This window comes from Trachemys scripta, chromosome 18, assembly GCF_013100865.1.
Source record: "Trachemys scripta elegans isolate TJP31775 chromosome 18, CAS_Tse_1.0, whole genome shotgun sequence".
Lineage (NCBI taxonomy): Eukaryota > Metazoa > Chordata > Testudines > Emydidae > Trachemys > Trachemys scripta.
This window is the reverse complement of record NC_048315.1, coordinates 7,683,868-7,696,541: the sequence shown is the minus strand read 5'-3', so window position 1 is coordinate 7,696,541 and position 12,674 is coordinate 7,683,868. Positions and strand designations below refer to the sequence as shown.

Below are 12,674 nucleotides of genomic sequence, written 5' to 3'. Positions count from 1 at the left end.
TGCTTGTTTTCTGTCTTAAACCAGGAGGCCTTTTGAGATCACTTGCATTTGCCTTCAGTACAAAGAGTTAAGTTGAGTGCAATGTAGAGTCTCAAAGTTACACCTGAAGTGTTAATTTTCTCACTGCCTTAAAAATGCAGCAAGCTGTAAATAAGGAGTGTGTTTGAGGGCCTCCTTTTGGAGGGAGAATGGTCTGGCTGTTGAAACAGGGGATTAGGGCAGTGTGATTTAGTAATGAAAGCTGGGAGCTAGGGTTCCTGAATGCAATTCCTGGCTCTGCCAATGACTTGCTGTGTGACCTCAGGCAAAACACTTAGCCTCGGCACTCCCCTTTAAATTGTGGTGTGTGTGTGTGTGTGTGTGTGTGTAATACTGAACTACTTCACAGGGATGCTTGGAGGCTTAAATGATTGATAAATTGATTATCATCATCTGTGAAATGCTTGGAAGATAAAATCGCTCTGTAAAATGTGTGTGTTTGTGTATTTGTGCTGCTTATTATTACAACAAATCCCGAGTGCTTCTTGGGTCGATGGAAGTAAGAACTGCAAACTGTTTAGGGTTTAAGGCTGAACGTTGCCGGTTGGATGTGTCCTAAATGTGACTCCCTTTGTGTCCGCAGAGTACATTAAAATGGCAGATCACTATGTCCCTGTGCCAGGAGGAACAAACAACAATAACTATGCAAATGTGGAACTCATTCTCGATATTGCTAAACGAATTCCAGTGCAGGTGAGAAGGAGCAAAGATCAAATTTAGAATTAAAAGGCAAAATCAAGCAGTCTTTCCTGTCCGTGAATAACGAGTCACATCTGAGGAAAGTAAGGTCCGAGAAATGGTCTGGGGAAAACGAGCAGGTTGTTTAGAACAATGAAGGTGCTGAGCAGTGAAATGGGGCTGATTTTCCAGATGTAAATACTTGAGCAGGTATTTAGCACAACTCTGCCCTTAAATCCTCTTCCAAAGTTCCTTGTCATGTCATTCTCTGGGGACTTGTCTTTGAGATGCAGTGCACTGTCTGAATTATGCCTGGTATCCTGTCTGGTGTGTGAATGATGTGGGATTGAAACTTGTTCAGTGAGAAAAGGAAAGGCTCAGAGCAGCCACTCGATTGACTGACTGACTGACTGATTGTTTGCTGACTGCTTTTGCAACTGTAAGGAATGAATTGCCTTGTATTCCTCTCCAGGCAGTGTGGGCTGGCTGGGGGCATGCCTCCGAGAACCCCAAACTACCAGAACTTCTCCACAAAAATGGAATTGCCTTCATGGGTAAGGACATTTCTTTTTGACCTGCAGTTTCTCACAGCCCAGTACTGTCTACTCAGTTATAAACGTGGTCTTGGAGAGATGGAAAATCCAGGACCTAAAATGAAGAGCAACAATCAAAAGCTTCCCCATGCAAGACTGACAGAGTACACCTTGGGGGATGGAACACACTGCCTAATGATGTAGTCTAGACCTATTCATTGAAGGCCCCGAGAAAAGGCTGGATTACACTCTGCTGGATTAGAGAAGATTTTGGTCAGTACAAGGACTAAGCTTGGGAGACGCAAGTGCTATACAACCTCATCACTTCATTTATTGCCAGGCAGATCCATAGAACTTGCCATCTACAAAGGACCTTCTGTGGCTCCTATCAGCCTGTGGCTGGTTTTTACTAGGGAAAGGCCTGAGCTGATTAAGTTGGCTCTGGAATTTGCCAAAGTGTAGGGGTGCTTGGTTTCAGTTCACGCCCACCTCTAATGTTGGTTCTTCAAATTTATCATTTTCTCTTTATTCCAGACAACTGCTGGGAGAAAATAAATCTTTCATGTGTCTTGAACTGAACTTCTTAAAAACTGTCAGGTTCTCTGGTTCAGGGATAGGCGGGTTTTCCAACACCGCTCCATTCTGCAGATGATGTGTCAGGTGCAGGTTGAGATAGGAGGTTAGAAAACATTGCTGTTAAAGTAGGAAAAAAAAGGAAAAAAAATCTCTGTTAATTTAAAGACTGAGTTTGTAATAGGGGTTTGTTGAAGAAGTGGAGTTAAGACCAGAGTGTAGGTGGGTTTTCATTCTAGTCAACATTACAGAAAGCTCAGTGCCTGACTGTTTGGTGCAATGTAGTGCATATCCTAGAAGTCACATTATGTGACGGACTATATGATATTTATTTTAGGATTTGAAAATTGGGTAAAACTTTTGATCCAAGTACCCAGACTAAAAGTCCTGATCTGAACACGTTCATCCCAGCCCTCTACTTTAAGGATGTTTATACCCAGTTCTGAACTTTGGGACTGGTCTTTTCTCTCTAATAATCTGAAACAAAACCAGAGAACACCTTTTTGAACTTCAGGGAAGTCTGAATGTGAAGTTTGACAATAAGCCCACCTCTAACTTAACTCTTATCAGTCACATGGTGCAATCCCATGCAAACACAACTCCTAGTAAAGTCAGTACAAGTTCTGCCTGTGTAAGGTGTGCAGAACTGAGTTTTAAATGGGAAACTGAATTACCATGCTAGAAAAGAGTCTTGAGGTATGCACCTCATATCAGTTACGCTAATGGGAATTGACTGATCAAGTAGATGCCAGACCCTGCTGGAGAAGAGTATGTGTGAGGGTAGTGGTTCTTGGAAGTTGTTCTCCTTCAATAGCATGTTTGTATATGCCCATACATCATCTGCCGTGAAGTGCCATCAGGTTTCATTACTGTAGTGTTTAACTTTTCCTTCTCAGAGAACCTGCCATACAGAACATTTGAATGTTTTTTTTTTAATCCTTGGAGGATGTAAATTGACAGCTCCATTGGCTTCAACAGAGCAATGCTGATTTACACCACACCATGATCTGGCCCATAGTATCCATTCCAAGAGACGGTCATTAGCAGAGTATTTTCTTACCCATCATAACATAACCTAGACTATGCCCTGTTGGATCTTCCTTGGTGCCTGATTTCTCTGAGTAATCTCCCTCGTGGGTCTTATTTGTTTATTGCAGGGCCCCCAAGCCAGGCTATGTGGGCTTTAGGAGATAAAATTGCATCCTCGATAGTGGCCCAAACCGCAGGCATCCCAACTCTCCCGTGGAGCGGCAGTGGTAAGAAATTGATCCTTGTTTGTACCATAAAGACATTGAAAAATCTCCTATGAAGATGGCCCACGTGCTGTGTGTGCTTCTATGGGCATAACAATTCCTGTGTGACCCAAGGTGTAGACTGTGACTACAGAATATACCTTAGATACGTTTGGCCAAATATTCATGTTTTAAAAAGCTGAACTTTCGTTCATTTTAATTGTAACTCTGTCAGTCCCTCATGCTCCTGCTACCTGTACTTAGCATACATGGCCTACTCATGGGGCATGTAACCAGGGTGAAGCTGCCTTTTCGATTTCAAAGAGCTCATAAAGTCTGGGCTATTTCTCCCTCCAGTTTAGGCTTGAGATGCTGGTGCTGACATTGCTTTCGTTATACCTGTTCTGTGGAGAAAGAACTTCACTTTCTAGGGCTGTCAGTCTGGCAACTGGTTCTCCACATCCCAAAGCTCCTCCTTCCTTTGTCTCCTATTTTTTGTTTCTATTGCTGCACCTAGAACCAAAATGCCCTCTTGAGACTAATAGGGGAATGACAAGGTGATGCGTGCGAAAGGTGCAGTGTTCCATTACCCCAGGGATGTTGTTTGTATTTTAGGCCTCCGAGTGGACTGGCAGGAGAATGACCCTCAGAAGCGCATCTTAAATGTGCCCCAGGAGCTGTATGAAAAAGGCTACGTGAAAGATGTGGATGACGGGTTGCTGGTAGGTGGATACTACTTGGGTGTCTTTGGTTTGGCCCACTTCAGAAAGAACTACGTAAGCCAGTGATGGGTACACACCTCAAGAGTCTGGGGGTTTGATTCCCTATAGGAATTTAAAGCTTAGCCAAACTTCTCAGTTCAGCAAAACTGGGGCTTGAAAATCCTCTGAACAAGATTCTGTCATGCAAGATATCTGGTATTCTACCTCCTGGGTAGGACCAGAAGCAAAAGTGCACAGGTGCATACAAATTAAGAGCAAGGAAGGGCAGATGGGTACAAAACTGTACTGCAGCGAGGTCTCCATTTCATTTCTGGATCAATGTTCAGAGAATGTCTGCCTTTCTTTTTAATTAAACTGGTTTGCTCACTCCTCCTTTAAACCCTTCTTTATTTCCTTCTAAGGAAACTTTTCGTAGAACTAGAAGAGGTCTGAGTGCCGCAGTCTCTCTTCTTCTGTGACTGTGGTAGACAACAGTTTAATCTCCTGAGGACTAGAGTGCTTTAGTTTAACTGAAGTTATTGGGGTTATCATAAGTGCCTGTGATATGCAGGAGATCCGATTAACTGATTCAGTGAGCCCTTCTGACCCTAAACTTTGAAACTATGAAAAAGAATGAAATCCCTAACTTGTTTCATAGGCTGCTCAACAGCCTTTGTACTTAATCCTTTTCTCTTTCCATCTTCAGGCAGCTGAAAAAGTTGGCTACCCAGTCATGATCAAGGCCTCTGAAGGAGGAGGAGGAAAAGGCATCAGGAAAGTTAACAATGCAGATGACTTCCCCAACCTCTTTAGACAGGTAACTCTCTTCCCATTCATTTGTGCTGTCTTGTTTCTAGTGTGGAGGTCACCGTAGATGTTCTGCACAGTTCAGCAAGAGCTTATCAGGGAATGTTAAGGAACATAAAAGCACTGTATTATCCATCAACACCTGTCTTGCTGCTCTGAACTGTTGGAGTCTTGACAAACTTTGCTTTATCGCCATGATTATGCCCATATATCTGTGAAGACTATAGTAACTCCAATACACCAGTTAACCAAATATCATGGGTGGTGCTGAGTATGATTGCTGTGGTTTCTGGTAATAGAGGGAATTCCAAATGTAATTAACAGATGCTGAGGAATGTGTCCCTGTTTCAGATAATGGGGACTTGTGGATAAGTGAGGTTTAGATAATGGAGGTTGCACTGTAATTATACCACTGGAGCACAGGATATTTCCAGCAATGAATGGTCCAGGGCAAATCCTAGTCATTTTCTTTCCCCAGAAAATGCCCTAGGCTTCTACAGAAACCTCATGTCTCAATTTATGTGGAGTGTTTTTTTTAATTGCACTCAGTGCTCTGGGGTTAGTATGTGCTGCATTAGCCATTCTAGATTGGTGTCTCAGTTCAAATGCTTCACTGCTGTGTTCCCTTGTAGTTTCTATGCTGTAACAGATGGCAGCGGTGTTCTTTCACCTATCACCATGCCATTGGCAGGACAGCACTTCCATCAGGATCCAATACACCATGGGCATACCAGCATATACCTGCTGTGTTAGGCAGCATTGAGATGCTTAAATGTTCTGTTTAACTTGAAAATCGCTGTGTGTGACTCTTCATTCAGAACGCTCCTATAAGAATTGATGAGACTGTTGATTCTGCACCTTTAATATTATTTCCTGCAGCTAGAGCTTAAAAGGGTGGCATGGTGGTCTGGTCGCAATAGTACAAGATTGGGAATCAGATTTCTGGGATCTAGTGGTATTCCCAGCTGTGCCACTGACTTTCTTTGTGACCTTGGGCAAGTTACTTACTTCATCTGTGCTTCCATTTCTCCATCTGTAGGGTTCGTTCATTAATGTTTGTAATGTGCTTTGAGTTTCTCAGATGGAAATAGAAATGCAGAGCATTCAAATTTCTAACATTTGATCATACAGGTGAGACTCTGTGCCAGTACTCTACAGTATTAACAGCCTCTTATAGCAAGGCAGTTGAAGAAGGAGCCTGACTTTGTATCAGAATAGGAGGGAGAGTTGGTTTGCATTATGTTGTCTCTGTTGTAGGTTCAAGCTGAAGTGCCAGGCTCACCGATCTTTGTGATGAGACTAGCCAAGCAGTCTCGCCACCTGGAGGTGCAGATCCTTGCGGATCAGTACGGCAATGCCATCTCCCTTTTTGGCCGTGACTGCTCAGTGCAGCGCAGGCACCAGAAGATCATCGAAGAGGCTCCTGCAACTATTGCTACCTCAGTGGTGTTTGAGCATATGGAACAGGTGTGTGTGTGTGTGGTTCTGTGAATTTCACTTTCCCTGCCTTTTGTGAAGAAAAGTGATCCTCTGCCTGCAGAAGGAGCCAGTTCTCTGACATTCCAAAAAAACAAGAATGGTGACAGTCTCTTCAAATAGCAACACAGGGTCCAGTGATGCAATCTTAGTATGTACAGATTAGCACTCATGTTTCCAGAACTGTTTATGTGTGCTGTCAAACAACTGCAGAGTTCCATCCCAGAAGTGGCTGCATTTCAATAGTGGAGAAATGATCCCTGAGTATACAGCATGTGAATGTGTCTGAAAAACTTGTCAAATTCTTTGAGATCTCTGAATGCTTGGCTCTGTAGTTGTGTGATTGTGGGTTTGTTATATATGGGGTGTGTATACTTCCCCACCCCAGCCCATGGTCCGCCGAGCATAATCCATTTTTCAGAAAGAGGCCCATGTGACTTAAAACATTTTTGTGACATATGATGTTTAGTTCCCCTAAGTGGTCAGTGGTGTTTTGAATTTGTATTGACACATTCACAGAAAGGAATAGCGGGTTGACAGATTCCAACTGTATAAATTCTACAGGGATAGCAAATGGCCATTCTAGAATTCCAGTAAGAAAGTGTGATGTGGATGGGGTGGGTGGAGTGAAAGTGATGGTTGACCATGATATATATGGGCTAAACATTTTCTCTATCTCATCTCCTAGTGTGCAGTGAAGCTCGCCAAGATGGTGGGGTATGTGAGTGCCGGGACAGTGGAATACCTCTACAGCCAGGATGGCAGCTTCTACTTCCTGGAGCTGAATCCCCGGCTGCAGGTGGAGCACCCCTGCACAGAGATGGTGGCTGACGTCAACCTGCCTGCAGCACAGTTACAGGTGAGTCAACACAGGCTTCATACCTGTGGAGGCATTTAAAGGTATTCAAAGCATGGGGTGTTGGAGAGATCTGAGCACAAATAACCGGTTCCACCGGAATCTGAGGTCGGGGGGGGAGGGGGGCTCCTGTCTGGGTCACAAACGGTGTTCAGCTCCACAGTGTTCTTACAGATGAATCACGTACAGGTTAGTTGATCAAGTCACTGATATGACAGGGAAAGCAGGAGGCTTGGCTTATTAACAAGAGAACTATTAAATGCAACACTAATAAGAAAATTTGTCTTTAATAATTTGAACCCAGTAGAGCCCCCTCAAATTACTGTTTATGTCCAATTAAGAAATATTTAAATTGTTGGCAACGTTATCCGGTAACACCATCGTTGATATTTAATATCCCCCAAAGTGGAATTGTTACATTCCTCATCCAAATACTCAACAAGCTTCTATACAATAAACCAACTGGTTCACGTGCACAGCATGTGAGAACACAGAGCTTTTTGGTACCTATTCCCTGGCTTCCCAGAAATAGGAGCCGTTGCAAGGCCTTTCTCCAGACTGCCCAGTGAATCTGGTAATTTGTGGCATCCTTAGTGTGGTTTTTTTAAAGGCAGTAAGATGTATTCCTGCAGCTCCTGGTAAAAATTCCTGACTTATAAGGGAGGCTTTTTTGTTTCACATGCCGGAATGCCCAGAGATGCGCAGGTGTGGAAGATCACCTAGAAAAACAGTTGTACATCATTGGCTTTCAGAGTCAAGCATCCTTTTGCCCAAAAGGAGCAGCTCAGGATGCTGAAACTTACGCCGATCAGGCCAGCCTCTCTGTCTTCATACGTTTGTAGTAATTGTTCCGCATGCAGCCATGCTCAAATTTAGTGACACAGTTAGAGCCATGATGGTAACGTGCCAGAATCCATAGTTGCATATACATTTTAATAAATGCTCCTTGCTGTTTTTCTTACCTATCTCTTCCCTGGTAGATAAACAGTAATTGTTTGTTTGACTCCACTGTGCAGGAAGACACCTCAGTTAATTAACTTTGTCCTCAATCTGCAGTTACTGGAAGTGAGCAGCCACAAGCCCTGTGTTTTGCGATTCTGCCAGCCAGATTTAGCCCTCTGGCTTCAGTTGGAGCATGTTGGATTTACATGAAGAGCATGTTCTCTGTCTTGACTGTATTACAGATTCCGATGAAATGTGTGTAGTTCAGATAGGGTAGCCTTATGTATAGGCCAGTGACCAGGTTACAGGACAGGGAGTCAGGTCATCTGAATTCCATTCGCAGCTGTTTCATTGACTCACCGTGTCAACTTGGGCAAATTACTTCCTTTCTGAATCTGTTTCCCCTTCTGTAAAACAAAGATGACATGAAGCACTTTGAGACAGACAGGTGAAGAGGTGCAAAACATTATTATTGGGTCAGGTATCAGAGGGGTAGCCATGTTAGTCTGAATCTGTAAAAAGCAACAGAGGGTCCTGTGGCACTAACAGAGACTAACAGAAGTATTGGGAGCATAAGCTTTCGTGGGTAAGAATCTCACTTTCTCAGATGCAAGTAATGGAAATCTCCAGAGGCAGGTATAAATCAGTATGGAGATAATGAGGTTAGTTCAATCAGGGAGGGTGAGGTGCTCTGCTAGCTGTTTAGGTGTGAGGGAGGAGAAACTGCTATTATTGGGTGCATCATGAGGTAAAGAATTGTGACATCACGCCTGGAAAGAAAGGCCAGAATCACAGTAGTATATACAACCAGTGTCCAGCCACCACTGAAGATGGGTGTAATGAACCTGTGAAGGTTAAGGGAAGTGGAAACTTAGCTAACTATGTTTTATATTCTCCTATAGATTGCCATGGGGATTCCCCTCCATAGGATCAAAGATATCCGAGTAATGTATGGCGTGTCTCCTTGGGGAGATGTACCCATTGACTTTGAGAACTCAGCCCACGTCCCCTGTCCACGGGGCCATGTGATCGCTGCTCGTATCACCAGTGAAAATCCAGATGAGGTAAAAGCTCCACTTAGCGTTTCAGTTATTTCTATAGTATTGGTATGTTGTTCTAACGAGCCATGGTCCTGCATACACAGTCATCAGCAAGGATCAAACCCAGAACTTTCTATACCAAATTCAAGTGAGCTGAGAGAGGAATCCTTTTTTTGGTTGAAGTTAGCCATAGAGAGAGTATTATATAGTATGATGAAACCTTCTCCATCCCCCAATCAGGATCTTGAACTCCGTCGCTCCTGAACTGTTTGCTCTCTCACACAAAGTATGTCCGTGTGCACTGTAGCTGGTTAACATTTAAGAGGTTAATGACCACAAAGACCTTGGATAGGACCTTGGTTTCCTGTCATTTCTCAAGGATGGCATTTCTTGCATCGCAGCACTCCTTAGACCCATGCTGGTGCATTGGTATTGAATCTTTTACATCACTTCCTACAGCACTTGGGTTTATCTTGGAGGTCTCCTACCCAATGTGGATGCAGCCTGACTTACCTAGCATGTGATATCCCAGGACTGGGAGGCGCTGCTAATCTCTATAGCCTAAACAACTCCCAGTTGTGTGTATTTTTTGACGAGTGCATACTACTCCTGGAACATTTACTTTTCCTTTGGGGTGCGTAACCATTTAATATATTTCCTTGTAGGGTTTTAAGCCCAGCTCTGGAACAGTCCAGGAACTGAATTTCCGCAGCAATAAGAACGTCTGGGGCTATTTCAGTGTCGCTGCAGCAGGGGGGCTTCACGAATTTGCTGACTCTCAGTTTGGTCACTGCTTCTCTTGGGGAGAGAACCGTGAGGAGGCCATCTCGTAAGTAGCCAGGAAAGTGGTTAGAATATGGACTAGCTCACTGTGAAAACCCTCCTTGGTGCTCTATAGAGGGCCTGGTCCTACAAGTGTCTCATGTGGAACCCCCATAAACTCCATGTGTGACTTTGGTTTTGTATGCAAACCTAGCCTCTTGGAAGGGATCTGTAATCCCTTGTGACGGTGGTAATTTAGTTGCCAATGAACAAGGAGTTAAATCTAACCCAGCTTCCTCTATAAGAGTGGCTGCTTAGGAGATAGTGGGAAGAGAATGCCTTGGGGAAGGGGAGGGCTGCACACCCAGGGTAATAGGATTAGGTTTGAATCCCAAGCATGGTAGCTTTTCTGTTTACACCTTGTTGTTTATCACCTTTTCAATTTCCTATTGTAAGCGGTGTTCTGTTAAGAAGCTCTTGCTGCCTACAAATGTTTTATCCTCTAAGCTTAAGACCCCCAGAGTTGATGAGTACCACATACAGTGTTGGTGCGCAAATTGAACCTCCTACTTAAGTTCTGCAAGACCTATTTAATATAAATATATATGAAAAAGTTTACCAATTTTTTAATATTTTATAAATATTCATAGAGGGGGGACATTTTCCTGACATTTAGCTGAATGAAAGTGTGGAGAACATGTACCATAGGGCTGGCTCTCTCTAAAGGGTTAAACGGAACATTACTAAATATCTGCCCAATAGTATCCTATACCTGTTGAATATATTTAATTTCCAGTAGAGCTGTCATATTATGAGCTTTTCATGCAGAAATGTTTTTCTGTGGGTTATGGTAAGCATGAAAGGGAGTAGAACTCAAACCGAATAGAAGGGTAAGTTGGGTCTCATAACCTAAAGATCCTTTGAGACCTGGAAGTTTGTCTCTCTCACAACCAACCAGATTGAAAGGTAAAAATGTATAGAGCATAATGTCACTTTCATTATCAGCATTGATTATTGCCAATAATAATCAGTGGGATAATGCCAGGTTTGTATGGGACAATGGTAAATTTGGTACTAATGTGGATGAAGTACCTTTTTAATCAGGTACAGTTGAGAGGTGTGGATGTGAAGAATACAGTTTTAGCAAATGTCCAGTAGGAAGAGTAGAGTTTTGAAGTAAAATCTGTAGAGGAAACCTTATGCAGACTCAATGCCACACTCCAATCTGGCTTTTGGTCTTTTTCACTCCACTGAAACCACATTTACCAAGATCTTCAGCAGTGACGATCAAGCCAGGACGAAGGATGAGTAGAAAAGAAAAGTGACAAAATCAGAAAGGCCAAAGCACCGAATGAGTTTCTCTGGTACATCCCAAGTGTATGCTGGTGGAAGCTGATGTTGTTTCATTCCCAGGCCTGGTGCATGTGTAGCATCTTGCTCCCAGGCGCGCGCGCACACACACACACCATCTACTATTGGCATGACTAACTTGTTTTTCCAGGTGACTCACTGGGGATGTTAATTTGTGGTAACTGTCTAGACTTACCAGGTCACGACAAACTATTAGTGAGACACGGTTTGTGAATTCTTTTTCCTTTCAGAAACATGGTGGTGGCTTTGAAGGAACTGTCCATCCGAGGGGATTTCCGAACCACGGTTGAGTACTTGATTAAACTGCTGGAGACAGAAAGCTTCCAGCAGAACAGCATTGACACTGGCTGGTTGGACAGGCTCATTGCTGAGAAAGTGCAGGTATACCCACTTGCTTCAGGAGATTATAAACTTTGGGGAGTGGGGGTTGATTTATTGGGGAGGAAAAGACATTTCATTACCTTGAAAGCTTGGCACTTACTGGTCAGAGAGTACAGAGATTTACTCAGTCCTTAGTAAGGACTCTGGGGAAAAAAATATATTGGGCTTAGTTCTCATTTACCCTGTGCCTTTTTTCCCCTATTTTGACAGTATAAAGAGTCCATAAGCACTTGTAAAGGAGCATTAGTGTAACTGAGAATTAGGCTTGTTGTCTTCACTGGGAATTTTAAACAAATGACGAGTGAAAACTTGTGTAGTACTTCAGGATTTGGCCCAGTGAGAATAAAACTCAAATTGTTTCCTTTAAACTAGCACAGAGGTGACCTACTTACTGGCCTGCTTTTTTGTATGGCTACCATTAGTATTACAACAATTTTAACTTGAAGGGATTTTCTACCTTGGACAGCAAATGCAACTGACCATAATGACACGATTGACACACTCAAATAGGGAGAGGCCAGGATGGAGGGATGATAAAGCAGAAGGAATTGAGCATGTGGAAAGACTGATCCCATACCCTTTCCCTCTAGGCAGAGAGGCCTGACACCATGCTGGGGGTAGTGTGTGGGGCTCTGCATGTGGCTGACGTGAGCTTCCGGAACAGCGTCTCCAACTTCCTGCACTCTCTGGAAAGGTAAAATTACTCTTTGCTGCTAGCACTAGTCACAGACTGTTGACCTTGTATAAAGCTCAAATTGTACGTAGCCCAAATGCAACCCAGGCCAGAAATGCCTAAAGCTTGTTATCATCTGATGGCTGTTCTCTGGCCCTGGTGGCTGTTTAGCATTATCAAGCATGATGGACAGATGTCCAAGTGTGTTCCAAAAAAATCCACCACCGGTGCCGCTGATTAGCCCAACTGTTGGCAGTCTCAGGAGAGTGGCCAGGGATTGAATGGATAACAGAATTGAGACCTATTCGCAGGACAGCAGGGATAAAGCTTGCACTGCCAAATCTTGTGCTGTCCCTGTTTTGTAGTCCAAGTCTACAGAGCTGTTCATCAGGTGCCTTCTACCAGTGCTCAGAAACCCCCTAACATTCTAGCTTGCTTTAAACTGGATTGGGAGCCCTGGGGAGACCAGTCATAACATTTTAATTTGGACTAAGTCTGACATGACATGGACACTTCTTTTCCGGATGAGGCTGTCAGTTTGCCAGGCCCATGTTTGGGGCCCCCGGCTCTGGACAAGGGATCCAAGGAGCATAGTAGTGAAAAGCTGCTT

The 12,674-nt window shown here is 43.6% G+C and overlaps 1 protein-coding gene across 6 annotated transcripts in view; it reads left to right on the top strand.

The window, feature by feature from the left end:
• ACACA (acetyl-CoA carboxylase alpha) overlaps positions 1–12,674 on the top strand; it is a 213,410-nt gene that overhangs the window by 58,025 nt on the left and 142,711 nt on the right. For all 6 annotated transcript variants that reach the window (XM_034752336.1, XM_034752342.1, XM_034752337.1 and 3 more), the window contains 11 exons: positions 623–732; positions 1,190–1,271; positions 2,981–3,079; positions 3,671–3,777; positions 4,463–4,573; positions 5,821–6,030; positions 6,728–6,898; positions 8,740–8,901; positions 9,543–9,706; positions 11,241–11,391; positions 11,982–12,085. In XM_034752336.1, the coding sequence (XP_034608227.1) occupies positions 623–732; positions 1,190–1,271; positions 2,981–3,079; positions 3,671–3,777; positions 4,463–4,573; positions 5,821–6,030; positions 6,728–6,898; positions 8,740–8,901; positions 9,543–9,706; positions 11,241–11,391; positions 11,982–12,085 (1,471 nt within the window). The remainder of the gene's footprint in view (positions 1–622; positions 733–1,189; positions 1,272–2,980; positions 3,080–3,670; positions 3,778–4,462; positions 4,574–5,820; positions 6,031–6,727; positions 6,899–8,739; positions 8,902–9,542; positions 9,707–11,240; positions 11,392–11,981; positions 12,086–12,674) is intronic.